General features: G+C 40.1%; 1 protein-coding gene across 1 annotated transcript in view; it reads right to left on the bottom strand.

Moving 5' to 3' along the window:
* ROBO2 (roundabout guidance receptor 2) overlaps positions 1-23,488 on the bottom strand; it is a 632,658-nt gene that overhangs the window by 184,551 nt on the left and 424,619 nt on the right. Inside the window, exons 3-5 of the mRNA XM_029911756.1 lie at positions 21,673-21,830; positions 19,414-19,534; positions 3,241-3,379 (exon numbers count right to left, since the gene is read on the bottom strand). Of these exons, the coding sequence (XP_029767616.1) occupies positions 3,241-3,379; positions 19,414-19,534; positions 21,673-21,830 (418 nt within the window). The remainder of the gene's footprint in view (positions 1-3,240; positions 3,380-19,413; positions 19,535-21,672; positions 21,831-23,488) is intronic.

Below are 23,488 nucleotides of genomic sequence, written 5' to 3'. Positions count from 1 at the left end.
GCTGCTGGAAGCGACGTACTGGCCGCCGCTTCCAGCAGCTCCCATTGGCCTGGAGCGGGGAGCCGCGATCGGCCGGACCTGCGGACGCAGCAGGTAAACAAACCGGCCTGGCCTGCCAGGGGCTTTCCCTACATAAGCGGCGTCCCAAGTTTGAGAAACACTGATCTAATGAAATATAAAATTGCAAACCACCATCAGTTCAGAATCTGGCATTTCTACTTACAAGTCTGACTTAATAGTAATAACAATGATTTTTAAAAAACACCTGAACACAATAGATGTCCTAAGCACGAAAGTATACACAGTGAAACAAAAATCAAAAAAGAAAGGACATCTTGATCTGCCCACACATCAAAATCCCAAGTTTGATGTAAACATTCTAATCATAAGCTTCCCTGATGGTGGTTCTCACACTAGATATACACCTCTACCCCGATATAACGTGACCCAATATAACACAAATTTGGATATAACGCAGGAAAGCAGCGCTCCAGGGGGCAGGGCTGCGCACTCCGGCGGATCAAAGCAAGTTCGATATAACGCAGTTTCACCTCTAATGCGGTAAGATTTTTTTGGCTCCCGAGGACAGCGTTATATCGGGGTAGAGGTGTACATACATTTGTTACTGCATTTGGAACAAAAGCTCTGTCAAAAATGTCCCTTTATTTTAAACTGTAAAGTAAAGATATATTTTAATAGATATAAACATGCATCCTATTCAAACAGTACGTTCAACATGTGTAACGAATTTAAAAACCCAATCTTGCAAATATTACTAAGAGTATTGTTGCACCATGAGTTGCTACCATTGACTTCAATGGACCTGTGCACAACAGTAAATGCCACATTTGGCAATAGCGTTTGCAGGATCAGTTCCTAAAATATTAGTCTTACCACATTAGGTGCAAATACATTACAGTATACCCAAATTCAATATGTATTATTATTACATTAGTTTTGATGTCACAATATATCAGTAGTAGGAACATTACACGAAGAAACAAATTCCAGTTAACACATGTTTAAAATAACTGAATTATTATTATTATTATTATTTGGTGAAAAAAGAAAACCCAAACATTAAATATTTAAAAATCCAGAAGATAGGAGTTCTTTGTTAGCCTGAAATCTTTATCAAACTTAGCAGTTAAAGCAACAAGATCAGCAGTTTTCTACTGGTGGGGTATGAGTCAAAAGTAGATCATGAAGGAGCAATAGATTGGTCATACCCTCCAAATTGAGAGCAGCAAAATCTTTGGATTAATATGTATGCATCCAGGAAGCAAGAGTGGTATATTTATAATAGATCCTTTGTAGTATGCTTTTTTTGAGTACCCAATTTCAGACACCTTAATGGGGTCTCATTTTCAGATGGTGGTTGCTGAGCATTTTCTAAAAATCAGGCCCCTTTAAGTTGTCTTAAGTTAAGCGCCCAGAAATTGAGGCACATGAAAACTGAGGCCCGCAAAGGCTACATCTACTGTATGACCTAGGGTTGTGATTTCCCCGCTCACAGGCACATACACGCGGTAACTTGATTACAGCTAGTGCAAGTATAAATGGTAGTGTAGCTGTGGTAGCAAGGGCAGTAGAAGTGGAGGCACAGCTTAGCTGTGCAGAGTATTTTCCCATCAGTTTCAGCAGTGCTTCTACCCCGCACAGTTAAACTGTGCCACGCTGCCATTGCCTGTGCTAGTACAACAGCTACAGTTCTATTTATACCTGTGCTAGCTCTCATTGAGCTACCACAAGTATGTGTACATGAGCAGGGGAATGAGACCCCCTAGCTCATAGTACAGGCATGGTCAGAGTCACTTTTGGTCAACAAATGAAGGTGTTAAGAGGCCTTCAGTCTACCAAGAGGAAGTCGGGGCGGGGATAGGTAAAGTTTACTACATGTCAAACAAAATGTGCTTGCTACCTTTTACAACATCTTATCAAAACACAAGCTCATATGGAGTATAATGGAGTAAGCCACAGAAAAAAAACATAAATTTATTTACTGATACTTCAGAAAAAAACAAACCTCTTAATACAATGAAATGTCCATTTTCAGTACAGAGAATTATTTTATTGACAAGGCACGTGCTAACAAAATACCTACACATTTTTGTGCTATTTTTCATGTCACTTTACCTGTCTATATACAGAACATTACAAGAAGAATGAGAAAAGACAATATAATAGTATTACACAGTATATTGTTTATGTGGGAGATGAACAAGGGGTTAGGTGATGAATGCAAACTACCTTTAATGTTATTTCTACTTGTATATCAACAACAACATGTCATGACCAAACATTTTACCATTTCTGGAAATATGAACATTGCTTTTGTTTGTGCTTGATCAGGTAAGGAGAAATGTTTAGTTGTTGAATATGACTGCTCCTGCTGATTCTCCTCCCAGTGAAACCAATGGAAGCTTTGCAATTAATTTCAATGGGAACACCCTTAATGTGTTCACAGCTGGAGTTCTTTTCTCCTCCTTCATTTGCTCAGTCCTCTACAGTTCTAGCACTTGAAATTATTATACAAAAATTCACCTCTCTATTAATAACTACCTTTTCAAGGTGTTGCCTTATTTTCCACTTTCACTGGGGAAATATGTTTTTCAAGTTAAACTAAGTCTGTTGTGTTAGTGGCTTCCTGCCTTTCTTCCTGCCAGAACATCTGTTACTAATGACTGAACCCTCTTAAATTTATTTTCTCTACTTCTGGCATTTTGTTTCTTTCTTTCCAAAATATTCCAGAAAAGACAGACTTATTTTCTAGCCTCAAACCATTGTGTAAGACTGGAGAATCGCCAGCAAACCCTTCCAGCCTGCCTTACTTTTATGCCTTCCAACTACTGTTTCCAAGTGGTATGTAAGCACTCTGGTCTGTTTGCCCCCTATAGAGCATCTGTAAGTTATTCTCTGGAATATCAGCTTTCTAAAGTACTTATTATTGTTTCTGGGGCTCATCAGATATGTTCTTCAAGTGGAGTGAATGTCCATGTGGGCAAAATAACTCTTCACCACTCCTCTCCCCAAGACCCTTTTCCATGGGTGATCATACCCCACGTGGTTTTCCTTAGTTCACCAGCTCAGGAGCATATTTGATAGGGTAATTTGACCAACAGGCAATAAACTTCCTTACCTATTATATCTGATTACTAGGGTTTTACACTAGAGAACAAAGCAATCAGGGTTAACCAGAGAGGAGAGACTGACAATGAAAACAAGAATGGTTACTCTTACCTTCCTCTTGGCAAATCCACATCATCTTTCTTCCACCGGACTGTTGGCTGAGGATCCCCCTGGACCTGACATCGGAATTCTACTGCCTCTTCCTCCAGAACCACTTGGTTAATTGGTCTCCTGAGAAACGTGGGTCGTTCTTGAAAGAGATTTTAAAATGACATATAGTGAGTTGGGTTGACTAAATTAAAATATTTCAGATATAGATATAGATGAATTGATGAAGATGTGATTGATGATAATGTGCACAGATATGCTCAACAGTTGAGAACAAGGAAAGAAAGTCAGTGGCTGCCACAACATATTCTGCATGAAACATAAACATAAAACAGGGGCAGCAAAACTGCATAATCAGCCGCCACAGAAAAAGTAGCTTTACAAAGAGAACAAATATTTTAACTGCATCTACTCTAGTTCCAAATATGCAACATCAGGCTATGAAATACTAAGTCTATGGCTACACTGTGAGCAGCCATGCAGGGTCAAAGGGGGCAAGCAAAAAACATCCCATTCTTGCTAATTTCACAATAGCCACACACAGTTACAGTTGCATTCCCTGCACTCTGGGTAGTGTACAGACAGTTTGTGGGAAATGAGAATCAGAAAATGTGTCAGGGAAGTGGGGTCTCTGCCCTACCCCTCTGTACCGTGCCACAGAGTAGGACCAGTGCACCAGGATCAGTAATCCGCTAAGAGATGGCGTAAATTGCCAACCTACCATGTACAAGGAACAGCCCAGACAGAGATTCATAGAATCACAGAAATATAGGGCTGAAAGGGAACTCAAGAAGTCATCAAGTCCAGCTCCCTGGGCTGAGGCAGGACCACGTAAACCTAGACCATCCCTGACAGGGTATAGAACCAACACTCATGAGGAAGGCACCAGAATGTTGGGGGGGCGGGGAAGGGGGGCTAGAGAGGAAACTGTAGTCAACCAGGGGGAGATATCACCCTGAGCAGGAAACAGCTGGAGCGACTCCTGAAGCCGCAATAGGAACTCCCATCCAGGAGATCACAACGCCCAACACTACAGGGAATGCATTGAACTCCCAGGGTAAGCCTGACAGAGTGAGCCTGATTCAGCTATCCAGGTAGAAGGACTCCTAGAAAACTGCTACTTAGACAGAAGGTACTGCGGGCCTTTTGCACTTTGCGTTGGCTCTGGAAGCAGTTATTCTCAGGTGCATTGGTACATTTATTTCCCTTTTGATCCCTTATCAGAAGAGCCATAAGAAGGCCCACAATTGGCAGGGGCCTCCTTGCAAGGACTAAGAAACAGAAGCTGAACATAAGCCACCCAGTGTAGATAAGTGGGGATGGTCAGGGTCTCCCACCATCTGGGAGAAAAACCTAATGGGACTCCTTTACACCATCTCTGACAAGTGTTTGTCTAGCCTGTTCTTAAAAACCTCCAATGACAGGGATTCCACAACCTCTCCTGATGACCTAATTCCAGTGATTAATTATCCTTATAGTTAGAAAGTTTTTCCTAATATTTAACCTACATATACCCTGCTGAAGATTAAGACCATTACTTTTTGTCCTATCTTCAGTGGACATGAAGAACAATCGATCGCCATCCTCTTTATTACAGCCGTTAAACATATTTGAAGACTTAACAGGTCCCCACCTCAGTCTTCCTATATCAAGACTAAACATGCCCAGTATTTCCTCATAAGTCAGGTTTTCTAAATCTTTTATCATTTTTGTTGCTTTCCCCCTTGTGTCTGTCTGAGTGCTCCTCCTTGCTCTGCTCCACCCCCTATGCAGGGAGTGTTTTAAAACCTACAGCCTAGCCATAAGAATAAAGGATTTGCCAAGCAATATCAGTCTAATAGGCTATTTACTGTGCAGTCTGCCTTTCATGATAATCAATACTTGATGCTGTAGAGGAAAGTGAAAACACCCTGCAATACATCTAGACCTGATCTCCATCACTAAAGCCACCACAAGAAACTAATAGGGCTGTTGATTAATCGCCGTTAACTCATGTGATTAACTCAAAAAATATTAACGCAATTAATTGCAATTTTAATCACACTGTTAAGCAATAGAATACCAGGTGAAATTTATTAAATATTTTTGATGTTTTTCTACATTTTCAAATATATTGGTTTCAATTACAACAATGAATACAAAGAGTACAGTGCTCACTTTATATTATTATTTTTGATTACTAATTTTTGCACTCTAAAAATGATAAACAAAAGAAATAGTATTTTTCAATTCACTTCATACAAGTAGTGTAGTGCAATCTCTTTATCATGCAAATGCAACTTACAAATGTAGATTTTTTTGTTGTTACATAACTACACTCAATAACAAAACAATGTAAAACTTTAGAGCCTGCAAGTCCTCTAAGTCCTACTTCTTGTTCAGCCAACTGTGAAGAGAAACAGCTCATTTACATTTATGGGATATAATGCCACCTACTTATTATTTACAATGTCACCTGAAAGTGAGAACAAGCATTCACATGGCACTTTTTTAGCTGGCATTGCAAGGTATTTACGTGCCAGATATGCTAAACATTCGTATGCCCCTTCATGCTTCGCCCACCATTCCAGGGTACATGCTTCCATGCTGATGATGCTCATTAAAAAAATAATGCATTAATTAAATTTGTGATTGAACTCTTTGGGGGAGAATAATGTCTCCTGCTCTGTTTTACCTGCATTCTGCCATATATTTCATGTTATAGAAGTCTCAGATGATAACCCAGCACATGGTGTTTGTTTTAAGAACACTTGCACTGAAGATTTGACAAAACAGAAAGAAGGTACCAATGTGAGATTTCTAAAGATAGCTGAGGCACTCGACGCAAGAATCTGAAGTGCCTTCCAAAAATCTGAGAGGGATGAGGTGTTGAGCATGCTTTCAGAAGTCGTAAAAGAGCAACACTCTGATGGGGAAACTACAGAACATGAACCACCAATAAAGAAAATCAACCTTCTGCTGGAGGCATCTGACTCAGATGATGAAAATGAACATGCGTCAGTCTGTACTGCTTTGGATAGTTATAGAGCAGAACCCATCATCAGCATGGATGCATGTCCTCGGGAATGGTGGTTGAAGCATGAAGGGACATATGAAACTTTAGGGCATTTGGCATGTAAATATCTTGTGACACTGGCTACAACAGTGCTATGGGAACGCCTGTTCTCTCTTTCAGGTGACATTGTAAACAAGACGTGGACTGCATTATCTCCTGCAAATGTAAACAAACTTGTTTGTCTGAGTGACTGGCTGAACAAGAAATAGGACTGCGTGGACTTGTAGGTGCTAAAGTTTTACATTATTTTATTTTTGAGTGCAGGTTATTTTTTAACATAAGTGTACGCTTTGTGACAGACCCAGACCAGTGGGGTACAGGAGTCTGGTAGAGGTCAAATATACTGGTCACTGGATGAGTAGTTTTCTGTTCCCTGAGTGACCAGAGAAGGGGCTGCACTAGAGTAATCAGGAACCTGCTAGAACCAGTTAAGGCAGGCAGACTAATTAGGACACCTGAAGCCAATTAAGAAGCTGCTAGAATCAATTAAGGCAGGCTAATCAAGGCACCTGGGTTTTAAAAGGAGCTCACTTCAGTTTGTGGTGCGAGTGTGAGGAGCTGGGAGCAAGAGGCGCAAGGAGCTGAGAGTGAGAGGGTGTGCTGCTGGAGGACTGAGGAGCACAAGCGTTATCAGACACCAGGAGGAAGGTTCTGTGGTGAGAATAAGGAAGGTGTTTGGAGGAGGCCATGGGGAAGTAGCCCAGTGAGTTGTAGCTGTCATGCAGCTGTTACAGGAGGCACTATAGACAGCTGCAGTCCACAGGGCCCTGGGCTGGAACCCGGAGTAGAGGGTGAGCCCGGGTTCCCCCCAAACCTCCTAATTGACCTGGACTGTGGGTTCTTCCAGAGGGGAAGGTCTCTGGGCTGTTCCCCAACCCACATGGTGAATCTCTGCGGCAAGAAAATCCGCCAATAAGCGCAGGACCCACCAAGATAGAGGAGGAACTTTGTCACAGCTTGTAAATTCAATGTTCATGATAAAGAGATAGCACTACAGTACTTGCAATGGGGGAATTGAAAAATACTATTTTGTTTTTACAGTGCAAATATTTGTAATACAAATAAGTATGAACTGAGCACTGTACACTTTGTATTCTGTGTTGTAATTGAAATGAATATATTTGAAAATGTAGAAAACATCCAAAAATATTTAAATAAATGGTATTCTATTATTGTTTAGCAGCGTGATTAATCGTGCAATTAATCACGATTAATTTTTTTAATCGCTTGACAGCCCTAGAAACGAAATGATGCCCTGAATAATGAGTTTTGTTTAGCCTTGTTATTCTAGCATGCACAGCTACAAAAATTATTATTTGTTAGAATCTTATCCAGGCCAGTTTCAAATCTAGTCTCACAGCCAAATTCTGACCTCAGTTATACTGGGACAAATCCAAGGTAATTTCATTTCAAGACATGTCACTGATTTTAGACTCAAAGTTGCCTATGCTTCACCCAAATTTAGTTCCAACATCCCCCCACCAAACACACACTTTTACTGTTATAAACTATATAGATCACATTTAAAGAGGGCATAGTAAGAGTCATTTACACTACAGAGAGTGATTTAAAAATAAAGGTGCTTGTCACGCATTGCAGCCCACATTTCACTCTCAGTGAGCTGAGAGGTTACATTAAATTAATCCAGATTTACACCATAAATAAGATCAGAATCTGGCTCACAGAGTTTGGCTTCATGACTTCCTGTAGCATTGAATTTCACAGGTTGACTACATTATACATACACACACAGGACTTTGAAATATATGTATAATTACATAAAAAATGGCATTAAAAACATAATTAAAGTTGCCAGGTCAAACACTCAAAAGTCAGTAAAATGCCAGAATTGGGTTTTCCCATGCAACCTTAATTCAGCTCCTTTCTGCATATGCATTAGGGGACAGTTTTTAATTATGTGGTTGCATGCTATTTTTTCCACAGTGCATAGAATGGGCAATATTAACTGAATGAGCAGCCACTCGACGTTTTGTTGTATTCTCATTGTTTAATGGGTGGCCTCAGGCCTTATTTACTGCACATAATTCAAACCCTGCTCTGAGAAAAAGAATTATTTTCTTAATTCATTAGCTATTAAATTCATGGGCTTTTCTACGGTACTAATCACTATAGTATCTGAGTGCTTCAAAAAATAATTAATTAATTTTTCCATCACCTCATGAGATGAGGGTATATTATATCCATTTTACAGATGGGAAAGTAAAGCACAGAAATATTATATTTGAAAGTATCCACTACTTTTGGGAGCCCAATTTGAAATCCCTAGGACCTCAATTTTCAGTGTAGATAGCACTACATAGCACTTCAAATGGTCAAAGTGCAGCTCACACTGACTTCATTTGAAGCTGTGAGTGCTCCGCACTTCTGCAAATCAGATCTAAGCTCTCAGATCAGGCACCCGAAAAATGAGGATCACACAAGTAGTGTCCATCTGTGAAAGGTAAAGAGATTTAAAAACTCTATTCTGGCACACCTGTGTTATTCATGTGACTACATATACATGTATATGTGTGCAAACATGTGTGATGTTGCTTGTTTATATTTTTGAGTGTGTGTATTTGATTGTAACATAATGCATATGCATGCGTGGACACACACACACCTCACAGACATGCATATAGCTAATATGTGCAGATTTGCGAGCACAAAATGCAATACAAAGCTCCAGATGTCCAATATTTCACGGAAAATGTAATATTTATTAAATTCTTATCTGTTGCTGAATATGCCTATACAGAATAAGCCACAAAAAATATCCCAACACATTTTCAGGAGAACCTTGTGGATATGTTAGTAACTGGCTCAAAGGTCATAAGGAAGAATACTTGCTTCTGCATCAGGCAGTTTAAGGGCATAGAATCATAGAAATATATGGTTGAAAGGGACCTCAAGAGATCACTGTGTCGAGCCCTCTGCACTGAGGCAGGACCAAGTATAGTTTGAAAGCATGTTAGAAAGGCAGCATCCAGCCCTGGAGCACCCCCAAAAATAAAAAAGGTGAATGCTGAACACCCACTGGCAGCTCCCCCGATCAGTGCAACCTCCTTCCCCCCCACCCCTCCAGGGCCTCCCATCCGCCATGGATCAGCTGTTCCGCGGCAGGCAGGAGGCGCCGGGGGGAGAAGAGAGGGTGTGGCATGCTTGGCGGAGGGGGCGGTGCAGGGAGAGGCAAGGAAGAAGCGGGGCGGAGGCGGGCTGGGAGCCGGAAGAGGCAGGGTGGGGGTGAGGCCTTGGGAAGGGGTGGAGTGGGGGCAGGGACTGGGGCGGCACATTAGAAAGTCGGTGCCTATGGCAGCATCTAAGAATTGGATCTTTTCCACAACTGTTAAGAACTTGCTGGAAAGTAAATAACTGTGTAAGTGGAGACCACAGTTATCAAGGACAAACAAATTACAATAGTTGTCATTTCCAGTTTGCCATCATCTCTGCATTTTGCAAAGTGCGAATGAGGAAAAAGCATGTTCTCTCTTATGTTGTTTTCTGCATTTTGTATCACTCATACAGGTCCCTGAATATGTCCAATAGCTAATTATACAGATATAGAGTGATCAGAGTGAATGCCATTGGCAATGCAAATAACATTCTTTATGTCAGATTAACTGGATTTGAATCACCTGCATAACTTGCTTACAATATTAATCTCTCAGGAGACAGAACGGTGCTTGCCAGCACATGATAAATAAAATTTGTTTCTCACACAGGCAAGTCAAATCCAGTTTCAGATCAGAACTTTGGAAAATATGACTTTTTTTAAAGCTTTGGCCATAAATAAAGTCTAGTGGTATAATTAAACATTGTAATTCTGTCAACAATATTCAGAACACAATATATCTGAGAAAATAGCAGGAAAGAGTGATAAATGAAAATCATAGCCATGTATAAAAGTTTTAATGTAGCCATTTTAAAAGCTTGAACTGAGTAAATAAAGTGCCCATTGCCCAAGCTATGCTTCACTGATGAATACTCTTTGAAGAGGACTATAAAATAGGTCATGATTATATGTCATGTCAGCTGGTTGTACTATTACTAGTGTGACCTTTATAACGTCAGAATAAACTTTGCTTGCAGTTATAAAAGTGGCTTGTTAATGTAATCAGAAAACCAGATAGACGCCTACAGTATGCTGCAGCACTTGCGACAGCCACTTTGAGAAAATGTGGGTTAAGTAGTACACTGGATATTAAGGCAAAATCCTGCAGAACCCTTCCTACCCAGATCAGAAGGAGAATCCTGGTCTTTCTTTGGAGGACAATGATCAATGATTAGGGCCCTACCAAATTCACGGTCCATTTTGGTCAATTTCAAGGTCATAGGATTTTAAAAATTGTAAATTTAATGATTTCAGCTATTTAAATCTTAAATTTCACGCTGTTGAAATAGTAGGGGTCCTGATCCATAAGGAAGTTGTGTGTGGGGGAGGTTGAGGGGGGGTTGCAAAGTTATTGTGAGGTGGGGGGTTGTGGTACTTATATCTGCACTGCTGCTGGAGGCAGTGCTGTCTTTGGAGCTGGGCAGCTGGTGAGAGTGGCTGCTGGCCAGGAGACCAGCTCTGAAGGCAGAGCTGCTGCCAGTATCAGCGCAGAAGGATGGCATGATATGGTGTTACCACTCTTACTTCTGCGCTGCTGCCTGTAGAGCTGGGCCCTCAGTCAGCAGTAACCACTCTCTGGCTTTCCAGCTCTGAAGGCAGCAGTGCAGAAATAAGGGTGGCATGGTATGGTATTGCCACCCTTACTTCTGCGCTGCTGCTGGCAGGGCGCTGCCTTCAGAGCTGGATGCCTGGCCAAGAGCTGCCACTCTCTGACCACTCGCCGCGGTTTGCCGTCCCGGGCCAATGGGGGCGGCGGGAAGCGGCGCAGGCGAGGGGTGTGCTGGCCGTGGCTTCCCGCCGCCCCCATTGGCCCGGGACGGCGAACCGCGGCAAGTGGGGGCCGTGATCGGCCGAACTTGCCGCATCAGCAGGTAAATAAACTGGCCCGGCCCGCCAGGGTGCTTACCCTGGCGAGCCACGTGCCAAACATTGCCGACCCCTGTTCTAAACACTATTGTAATAATCTTTGTACAAATATGTCTTGTGAGCTATCATTTGAAAACTAATAACTTACTGAGCCAATAATAGCATGGTGAGATGTATGTAGCAACATTATTTGTAAAGTTATGAACATAAGCTGAAATTATGACTAAAATGGGGTTATCCGACAAGTCTGGGGACTGGATAAACCTGTTTTTCAAAGCCAAAAGACATACTGGCACCTCTAGTCAGGTGTCATCCAAGTTGATGGGCAATAACCTATCAAGTGGCCATTCTTTGGCAAAGAAGAGAGGCAGTAACAGATCAGTCTACATTTTAGCAAACAGCAACCTGGAACCTCTTTCACCATTAGACTCCATGACTCCAACCTCACAGTGGGAATCAACATTATCTAGGGCTAACATTCAGGAAAATGCATTTCAAAAGTTGACTGGACTTTAAAGGTGAGGAGCAAAAACAGCCCATGTATCTCTCCCTCTATGTCACCTAAGACAACAAACGACACCACCATTTTACTTTGGGAGAGATCCTGACCTGAAATTTGGTCAGTCCTGTTCCTGGGAGTGTGCGGTGAGAATTTTATCTTGAACCACGTCCAGTCTGTTAAGTTTTAGCTAATAGAAAGTATTTTATCTTTCAAAAGAACGAGGAGTACTTGTGGCACCTTAGAGACTAACAAATTTATTTGAGCATAAGCTTTCGTAGGCTAAAACCCACTTCATCGGATGCATGCAGTGGAAAATACAGTAGGAAGATACATATACACACAGAGAACATGAAAAAATGGGTGTTACCATACCAACTATAACGAGACTAATCAATGAAGGTGGGCTATTATCAGCGGGAGAAAAAAAAAACTTTTGTACTGATAATCAGGATGGCCCATTTCCAACAGTTGACAAGAAGATGTGAGTAACAGAAGGGGGAAAATTAGCATGGGGAAATAGTTTTTACTTTGTGTAATGACCCATCCACTCCCAGTCTTTATTCAAGCCTAATTTGATGGTGTCCAGTTTGCAAATTGATTCCAATTCTGCAGTTTCTTGTTGGAGTCTGTTTTTGAAGTTTTGTTGTTGGAGAATTATCTTTATTTCTCTTGTAACCATTTCTGACTTTAGCACCATGTACTTGTACTAATTTAAAAGCTATCTCTTTGCTGTTAAATAAATGTGTTTTACTCTTTAATCAAAACCAATCCAGTGTTGTGAATGGCTTGGTAACTCCAATTAAAGTAGCAACCTGTTGGATATTTTTGCCTTACAGAAGCAATGGACCTAAAATACCTGAACTCTCCAGAAGAGGGATGGACAGTGCAGAACACGTGTTTTGGGGTGAAAATTTGGGAGTGTGTTGAGGTCATCCTGCAAGTAGTAACCAAGTCTGTTGGAAGCCAGAGTGTGGCTGGTGTGCTGCTGGGGTCGGAGTTGCTGGACAAGGGCTGTGGCCACACAGACATTCATGGTGTGACCTGCTGGCTGGCAGGCTGATTGTGAGGAACCCAAGTTGAAAGCTACAACAGCAACTGGTCTGGATTGCACCCTGGATTGCACCCTGGAATGTGACAGCCAGTACTTACTTTTCCTTTATTTAACTAATTGTGTGTATACTGCAGTCCATTAGAGAGGCCCTGATGGCCTTCAAATATGTGTTACTGCCCTCTATATGCCCCTCAAAAAAGTTAGATGACCATGTATGGGAAGTCAAAATCTAATAAAAGGAATCCTAAATGCCTTAATATCTTTTTCTGCCAAGATAATCACTGGAGTGAAGGATGTAATGTGTCCTCTACTATGTAGACTCAATCAAATTTAAAACTCTTTTCTCTTTCCTTATTGGAAAGAAACAATCATTTTTAAAGTGTTTTAGTCTTCTAGTAAGAAACATGACAAACCTGTATAAAAACGCTTTAGAAAAAAATATTACAAGGGGGGGGGGGGGAAATCTGCTTTTTCACTTAGAGATTTTGACGCAAAGGAAGAACATTAGAGACATTTTTTTTCCAGATCTCAGCCAGTGGAGTGACTATTTTGTTAATTGTAGCATGATTTGGATTACTTTCCACCCTAATAGCCTCAAAGCTCTCATTGCCAAAAATGAGTCCATAGGAGATGAAAGGATGAGTGTGGGTCATGCTATGTTTTAAAAGGTTCTTAGTGTATGCTGAGTGAGCAAGTGAAAATATGATGAAAAAAGCTGGTGTTTCTGTATTCAGGACATTCTTCCCAAGGTATGTCTTTTCTTAGGCTATTTTTTCTTGTCATTTTGGAAGTAAAGCACTTATGCAGATACTGTAAACATCTATGCCTTATACACTATTAAGGTTCTGTGAGTTTTCACAATAAAGTGGTAAGAATTGTGAGAGCTACATGCAAACGGACTGGAACCATTATTATTGAAGTTAGAAGTCTCTCCTCCCACCACCAACCAGCACACCTCTCTCCATTGATTTCAGTGATACCTTTTTCTAAATATTAGGTTCAAACATCTAAGATCTAATCAGCATCTCTTATACCTGGTTGATTATACTATTACGTCTGGATATTCTGGCAGTATCTGTGGAGTAGCAAATATTGTGACATCAGCTTATCTCTTTACAAAAAGTAAAAAATAAAATATATGGAGATACACCTATCTCATAGAACTGAAAGGGACCCCAACAGGTCATTGAGTCCAGCCCCCTGTCTTCACTAGCAGGACCAATTTTGCCCCAGATGGCCCCCTCAAGGTTTGAACTCACAAGCCTAGGTTTAGCAGGTCAATGCGCAAACCACTGAGCTATCCCTCCTCACTTCAGTATCATGAGCATGGTATATTTGCATTCTTTATATGGAACATTTTAATAACTAACTACAACTAAAATGACTGAAGTTGAGGAAAATAATCATGACCCTTGCCATGACGAATGAAAGACACACCAACTTCTCTTTCTCTTAAGGGATCTGAATTGAATTGTGGATACAATGATGACTTAGTCAGGTTTGTTGCCATAGTTTAGGAATCTTCCTGTATTGGAATTAAAGAGCCCTTGATATATAGAGAATAGTTAGGATACTTTAGCAAAGTCCATCTTGTAGCCACAGAACGTAGTGCTGGCTCCAGGGCTATAAGAAGGCAAAAATTGGGATCTAACATCTTCAGTAAAGTGCCCTCTTCCAGAGGTATTTCTTTTCCAAATACAGTGTAACCCTTAATGGACAACTCAAATTCTGTCCCTAAGGGTGTTGCCAGGCAGTGTCTTTCTAACAGACACTTCCTTATCTAATGCTGACTGAATAACAAAGTTCATATAGCTTAAAATAAAAGGCTGAATTCAGAGATGGGTCCGTCTTAGAGGAGTCTAACCAGTGTCACTTACACCTCCTTCTGGCACCCTCTCTAGTTGTGTTTCACCAACTTAAATTCCCTCTCAAAGCCTTTAATTACTTTGACTTTCCCAGCGCCTGATCAAAAAGCCTCCTGAAGTCAATGGAAAGACTGCCAATGAGTGAGCTTTGGATGAGGCCCTTAGATTTGATGACAAATTAGTCACACAACATATAGCATATGCATCCTTATGCATCATCAATGAATCGGAACTTCTGAGTCCAAAACAGTGACAAGGAGCAACTCATGCTGAGATCTTTGATGAGAGGAGTGTAGGAAGAGAAGCAATTGACAGAAGACAGTGAGAATAGTAGTTTGTATGGTACTTAACTTACACCTTCTGGTTCTTCAGACACCCTTGCACACTGATGAGTGGGTATAAGTGGCTCTATGGGAGCCTAACTGCTAACAGAGCACAACTGGCTACATTCTCCATCTTGCTCAGCTCAGCACAGGAATGGAGTGAGGGGGCAAAGGTGCCTTTTAAGCCACTTTTGTGCTGGCCTGTTCAGACCTGGGCACAATTTAAATTAGACTAATTTATACCTCTTGCACTTCTGAATTTGGTCTTTAGAATTTAGGGGGGGGGAAATGAATCCATAATAAAAAAAAGTAGCATGTTGCCTTTTGTGATTGAAATTTGTTTAATCGGTCATCCACTGATCCTAGATTCTGTGACAGTGTTCTTGCTCTCTTGCTGCTCTGCTATGAGATGACACCTGGGAGCCTCAGAAGACCCAAGCAAGCAGTGACCCCTGAAAAAGAGGACTGGCAAAGCCTAATGCTGCTCTGGTGTCGCAACTCAAAGAACAGGACTAATTTTGGGATGTGCTGCTTACAAAACCAGTTACATTTATCAAATGTTACTGTGAAAAGTTGGACAATTTCTGCTTGCAGAGGATTCAGGATTTGACTAGGAGGGACAAAATCCCCTTTTTTACAACAAAAATTGAAAATGCTATTGTGGATCGATTTCATAAATGCACACAAAAATATGAGTTTTATAAATAGAGGGCAAAGTGTAACTTGCTTGTTTTGAGAACAGTTCTAATGGGGATATTTCTGAATATTATTTAGTAATACTTGTGCATCTCAGTGGGAGGGTTCTGAATATTGCAACCTATCCACATCCCCTTCTTCCCTTCTTTTCTCTTCTCCTCTCATTCCTTTACTAGCCCTTTTATTGTGTTTTCATGTATTGCTTTATTTAAGGTGTTGGGTTTACGGGCTTTTGTTTTTAAAATCCCAGACATCCTTGCTGTTCCGATCAAGCCACCGGTCACCACCATGCGGACTCAGTTTTTCCAGAAGCATTGCCTCAAGCTAAATTCACTGCACAGGAAAACCAAAAACTATCAGGAGTGACACGCAAAAGGTATTATAGAAAAACGTTCAGAGCCAAAAACAAGCTACAACTGATTTCCGGAAATGTAGTATGGAACTATCCCATTTCCTAGTAGGGTAGCAATGTACACTAAAGCTTGCCATAGGGTTTGTTTTTGTTTTTGTTTTGGATTGAGGCTTTTTTAAAAGGGGAGAAGAGTGGTTAATGATTAATGAACTTTTCCCTACAATAATCAGTACTTTCTGTATATTTGCCAGTAACATTAATAAATCCTTTTAATTTCCCAGTAAAGGCAGATTCATTTCCTGTACTAGATTTATTTTAAGTATCAAGGCCAACATTTTTAAACCTATCAGGCAATCCATATTTAGGCATCTAAACATTCAATTTGGTGCCTAACTTTCAGCATCCAACTTTGAACATATTGGCCTGTGTGGTTCTCCTGCTGCAGCAGAAAAAAAAAAAAAATCCTGAAGAGCTGGAAAAATTTGGACAGCAAGGAAATTCTAAGTACAGATTTCCTTATAGAGACTAACTCAATTATGTGGGATAAAAACTGCTAATTTCATTTACCATTCCCTTTATACAGTACTAGGAAGACAGGCATAGAATGTACTTTACTGGTTGACTGCTATGATTATATCCTGTAGCAAATGTTCAGAATATTGTAATTGACTACATAAAAGTTTGCATATTAAGGCAAACCTAATACTTGTCATGCCTTTGCAGTATAGGAATTTAAATGTATTTTTCACATGATTTTATCCCTAGTATTTAATTCCTTTAACGAGTTATGGGAACCTTAGGGTTTTGTAGACTTGGACTTCAATCTGTTTAGTATCTACAGGGATTATTACCATAAATTACTAGTACTCAAAATGATGAAGAAGAGAGGTACTGTCTCTCTGTATGTGTCTCTCTCAATCTCTAATATTATAAAATAATATAAAATAATGTTGATGTATTGGTTGTAATGGAAACTATAATCCAATACTGGTATGACTTGCAAGGTGCAAAAGTACCATTTAAAAAAGTCATGTGCTTTCATGCTTCGTCAATGCAGTAAGCAGAGTGGTAGTTTACAGTCGTGTAATACTGCATCATGGCAAATCCACAGGTGGTCATGGAACTTCACTAAAAGGAACCATGTCATGCTCACAATTTGTTTGAAATGGAGAAACAAATCTTGATCTGTGTGTATGTGCAAAGACTGATAACATTGTATACTATATTAGATAAGACAAACAGGGCCACAAACCAATTTTACAATTATCTTCAAACAGAGTTTTCATGAACCCCATCTAGAAATCTTCTGCTTGTAATGAAGGGATTTACTGTCAAGACAGGGAGTGATAACATGGCCTGAGAGAACACCAGGGGAAAGAAGAAATAGGATCAAGAAATGAGAGGTGATAATAGTGCACAACTGAAGCAATTTAACAGTTTGTTTATAACAAACTCAGCATTTCAGCACAGGCAATTCCATAGAGAAACTTGGATTTCTAATGATGGTATTACAGAAAACATGATCAACTTCATCCTAGTAATACAATGCTGGAAAACAAGTGTAGTAGACTACAGAAGTCTGAATGCAAACTCAGACGATCAAGCAGTGATCACTACCATCAGGATCAGACTTCATATTTCAAAATTTGCAAAAATAGTCAAGACAGTTTATAATATCAAAGTTTTGAAAAAATACAGACACTAAGGTACCCTTTCAGAATACCATCGGTGGCCACTTTGCCCTTCATTTAGACCTAGATGACAAAACAATAGAACAAGTCTGGGCAGAGCAAAAAACATATTTCATGCCACAAGTGAGGAGGTTTTAAAGATGAGGCTGTATCCAAAAAGGAAAAAGTAGGTGACACCAGAGATCAAAATCACATCAAAAAAAGAAAAACATATCAAGAACATCTGAAAGCTGAAGACTGTGCTGAGCAGAAAAACAAATAGATCAAGAAGGAACTAAAATGAAGAGTCAAAAAAGCTAAGAAAGAATGGCTTGAGAGAGAAGACAAAGAGCTTGAAAAACAACAATGGCTTGAGAGAGAGAGAAGACAAAGAGCTTGAAAAAAACTATTACAGAACTTAACACCTGTAACAAGTCAGCTACGCGATGAAAGATCAACTCAAAAGATGGAAAGAACATTTTCATCAGCTACTCCACATGAATAGTCAAGTTGACCCAGATGTCCTTGAGGCCATCAGCTACAAAGGCAACAATGAAGAACACATAATGGAAGCAGAAATTAAAGCTGCAATGATGATCCTGAAAAACAACAAGGCCCCTGGTCCACACCACGTACTACCTGAAGTGTTAAAGCATGGTGGAAGAGACACAGTCATGCTCCTTTACAAACTATTTAACCTAATTTGGGCAAAGGGTGAAGCCCCTGAAATAACTGCAATAACTACCAAGGAATTAAGTCTTATGATTATTCCTAGCACGGTATTCTGTAGAGTGATTCACAGCTGAATGAAAAAAAGAGCAAAAGAAATCCTTTCTGAGTCACACACTGGCTCTAGACCTGGGCACTCCACCATAGATCAGACAGTTGTTTTTGGTCAAATCTTGGCGAGACACACCAAGTTCAACGAACCTCTGTTTTGCACATTCCTTGCCTTTAAGAAAGCATTTGACTATGTTAACTGAGAGGCTTTGTGCAAAGTACTCAAGTGGTACAATGCTAGAAGCAAGCTGACTCAAGTACTGCAGAGTTTGTATAGCCTCGCTTGGTATGCAGTAAGGGTCAATGGAGAGCTGTAAGAGTGGTTTGTGAAAACTGGAGTCAAAACAGAGATGAATACTCAGTCCAATACTTTTTGCTTTAAAGTAAAATGTGATAAACTCATGAGATCAGTTTCTTAACTATATAGATATTTTTATCTAAGATGTTGTGCAGTTTATCCAGCTTCTGTGTGCTGTGCTACAACAGCTTTGATCTCAGAGTCCTCTGGGAATAAGAAATTATTTAAACAGGCTATGTTGGTCCAAGTCTCTGTTAAGCAGACACTGTATTAAAAGTGGCTCAATTATACTCGGCAATGTTGTGGGGGAAAGCATTATCTACTGGATTAAGGTTTCTGAGTTTATGCATTTCATCAAGGACCTCCAATTAGATTTAAACTACGCACTCACAAAAAAATGACTGCTTCATCCCAGCTCCCAATTTATAACCTGCAACCCTTGAAACTTGTCCTTCATGGAAAATTGTGAAATGTAGCCTGTACATTAGCAGTTACTCTGTCTTTTGTTACCCTGCCTTTGTCACCTGGTTTGGCTGTTCAGCTAGATCAACTCAATATTTTGCATGTATAGTAAAAATAAAACAAAAGTTGAGGAAGTAGTTTTACCAAAGACAGTCAGCTCTGCTGGATCGCTGTCTCGTTCGCCCACCATGTTGGTACCGACACAAGTGTACATGCCAGCATCACTTTTCCTCGTGTTTGAGATCATTAGTTTCCCACCTCGTATCTGTTTGAAGCAAAGAGAAGACATTTTAATTTACATAAACAATCAGAAATAAAGGGAGGCTCTTAGATTGCAAAGATCTCAAATATGGGGAGGGGGTCTTTTGTTTTTTTAAACAACAAATGTCAAAGCTTTTCTTTAAGGGTTATCAGGCCATCTATTTGGTATTGAACAATACCAATACTAATTTGATATTAGGCTCTTCTGAAGTATATTTGACCCTACTTCTGGTCTTGTCTCAATTTTTTGTATGATGCCCTTAAATTTCAAAACAATTACATTTCTTGCTACCTTTCTTTGGTGATATATGCTGCATCTGGTACACTATTTCTAGTATATTAATTTGTAAGCCTACAGTACCATAGTGGCACTTAAAAAAAAAGCCAGTTTTATCTATAGTAAATTGATCTCAGAATCTGTAGTATTCCCTTGTACTCTCTGTACTTACAAGGCCAGATTTTCTCCTTATTTCTGACTGGTGCAAATGGGATGGAATTAATCTGCAGTTGCCCAACTGAGAATTCCCTTGACTTCTATATCAACCTCACCTCAACCCCAGCACAGGGGCATATTGAGGAAGAGAAAGATCAGGTTGATTAGAAGAAAGGGCACAGCTCAGCGCTGCAAATTTCCAGAAAATGTATGTATTCTTTGGGACCCTAGGTAGCTGTTATAAGTTAAAGCAGCCGATAGGTTGATTCAACTTAAGTCAGGGCTGGAGCCACTATAACCTGAGACACAGGGAAGTGCAGTAAGCTCCCTGTTACTCTTTCCTCCTCCCCCAGTTTGAGCAGAACTTAGTGGAGATAGTCTGGTCCACAACACCTTGAATAGTATATATATATATTGAGATCATTAAACTGCAAATCTTTACACATCAAAGGCAATCGAGTTTCCAAAGGCCACCATTATATCAAATTATACCAGCACTGAACAAGTTCAAAATGTATTATGTATAAAATAACTACGTTAAGGGAATACTAAGGTTGCAAAGCCAACTACTCAAAAGTTAGGAAAGGCCAGTATTAAGGTTGCCTGTGCAAGGGTTTTACAGATAACAGCCTTCTTCACTACACAACCCTGATTTATTCTCATCTCTGTCCAGCTCAGCTCTTTTACAACCTATGGTTCCTGTCCTTGGTATCTATCAATGCCTCCTCCCCACTCCCCCAACCAATTCGTTCCTCTCCCCGCTTTCGTCCACTTCTCACTCATTTGCATTCAAGTCAGGCTGTTTCCTTGTTCTTCTCCACATCCTCTGGGCACTAACACACTGGAGCATGCCCAATGGAAGATGGAATGTTCAGAGAATTTTGCTGCCAAACTCTAACAATTTTCTCCTGAGCATGTGCAAACTAGTATTTTTCAGAAGCTTATAACTTGGACAAATTTGGATAGCTTTTCAGAGGGAAGGCACAGATAAATCCCTGACATCTGGGCAACTCCAACTCCAAAGCATAGAAGAGTTATTAATAGAAACAGTTGTAACAATTCTTTTTAACATGGACAAAATGATGGGTTTTCCTAACCTTGTTCTCAGAAACAACTGATCCATTTATGCTTAAACTTTTCAAAATATTCAGCCTATAGGCAGATAGTCAGCATAAAAAAAATTTGCTTCCTGATTAAAGTTCAGCAAAGTTAACAGTGCATTTTAGTAGAAAATATGAGACAATCTTAACTATAGACTTTGATACCAGGTCTCCCTATGATTAAAGGTGGACTAAAGATGGACCTGAGGTGCAAATTTTTAACTTTCAAAGGTTAGCACTGGAGAGTTTGGTTTGGCCCATTGTAGAGACAATCTGGGAAATTCTGCTCCAGTTTCAGAGTTCCAAGGTGTTCAGTTGTGGGGCTAGTGGGGGTGTGGCGCAGGCCCAATACAAATACTTACATCCTCAGTCCTACAATAAGAACTGTGCATGGACACCCAATGATTGCCTAGTGTCCCAGTAACATCAGTGAAGTTCCATATAAGCACAAGAATTTCCCTGCATGGAGCCAATTGAATGACGGGGGTTTATATCTTTGTGGACACTGCTATGTAAATTATTCAGTGCTCATTCAAATCCATGGAGAAATATACTTTTTAGAAAACATTGTGGATAATTATCTATCAATGGCATTTTGGTAGGACTTACACTGATTCTCTCTTCCCTGTCATCAATGCGGATTTTATCTTTCTTCCAGTAGATTGTGGGCTCAGGATGTCCTCGAGGAGGCTGGCACTCCAGAATAGCAGGTTCTCCAGCTGCCACAACAACATCGGTAGGGTTTTGGCGAAAGTCATCCCGTAGCACTAATGGAACAAATGAGGAAAGGAAAATAAAACTAGTTGTTAGGAATTGCAACATGATAAAGGCAAACAAATTGTTTTCCCAGTAAAAGTAGCCTCCAAGTTATTCAAATGACGCCTTTGTATACTATGTGCACTGTAAAACTCCTTGCAAAATATGTTATTGGGGGCAGAGGGAAGAGGAAAGATGACTCAGCAGGTAGCCTCTCTTATCTAATGAATACAGACAAGACGTGCGTGTTTTTACTTTACATTTGCTAAAAGTAAATGCATTGCTCATCATTTAAAAGCAAAAGGACCAATATACACACTGCTCCTTTTATCCTTCTATTGTAGATTCACCTGCCAAGTGACATCTGGCCAGCCTGACGCGCTGAGGAGAAATATTCCTTATGGCAGTAGTTCTGGTCTGACACTGAACTCTTTTCATTAAAGATAGCAGCATGCTGGACATTGGTTGTAACCTTTCAAAAATCTGGTGTGCCTGTTCTCTTCAATTGGCACCTTTCTTGTCAGTGATTTTTCCCCCCACTACTGGCTAGGTGAAAAGGTTCTAGATATGACACCGCTGGTATCAAATTGTGGAGTTTTGCCTTTATTCAGGAAGGGTTATTTTTTATGATCAAATTGGTGCTAAATGATCAGTGTTTTTGAAAGATGTCAAGAAACTGAGCTGATATACAGTGCACCCGCTTCTTCTATTCCTTTGATATTCTTGCAGCCCTGACCAGTCTTGTCCCACACTGCCTAAAAGAAAAAGCATATACATTGCCAAAAGGTTTGAAAACTAAATTAGGCAACACATGCTAGCTCCTTATGTAAATCATGCTGCTGTAAAGCAGGATTAGGTCTAGCTAGCTGGCTCCTGTGTGTGTTGAAATGGTATCTACTACATCATTATTCCTCCATGTGTGTCCTCGTCTCTAGGTTAATTGTCATTCTTATAAACATCAGACTGAAAATAGCTGTAGATAGAGCTACTGAAATTGAATTTAGGGCATTTCCCCTTCTTGAATATCAGCTATGTATGGGCTTCATTACTGCTTTAACACAGTTCCCACCCTTACTCAAACCAGGGCCCTCCGAGAAATTAGAAAACATTTTATCCTAGTGAAAGTGCAGTCAAGAAGAGTTTAATAGAAATTGGTCACTTTCAGTTTATAGGCATTTATTGCTTTCATTGTTAATAAAATAAAAATAACATTTTAAACAGCATATTTTCTGTACTCTTCTGTACAGACAAGAAGAAATTATTATTTATATGCACAAGGATTAGCCTCTGAGTGTGCTGAGGTGAGAGTGCTTATAATTGTGGAACTCAGTATAGGTGTGGGTTTACAGTTATCATTCAGCATTTTGAGATACACAAGTAAATCCAATGGCGAGAGGAAATTATATATATACAAATTATATAACACAAAAGGAGGGGCTATTTAGGCCATTTCTAGAGGTACAAAATAAAAATGATATGAAGTGGTGGGCAACAAACTGCATTTTGGCAAGGACCCAACCTTTTCCAAAGTAGCACATCTGGTAGGTTGAAGGGCATTGTTTAGTACTGCTTTCCCAACAAATGACTTGCCAAAAGCCTCAACCCAAAAGGTATTTCTGACTAATGCAAATTGCTTGTCCAATGCCAATTTTTGATCCACAATAACTAA

Source organism: Terrapene carolina, unplaced genomic scaffold, assembly GCF_002925995.2.
Source record: "Terrapene carolina triunguis isolate 2854851 unplaced genomic scaffold, T_m_triunguis-2.0 Scaffold38, whole genome shotgun sequence".
Lineage (NCBI taxonomy): Eukaryota > Metazoa > Chordata > Testudines > Emydidae > Terrapene > Terrapene triunguis.
Note: the sequence above shows the minus strand (reverse complement) of the source record. Positions and strands in the feature narration are given on the sequence as shown.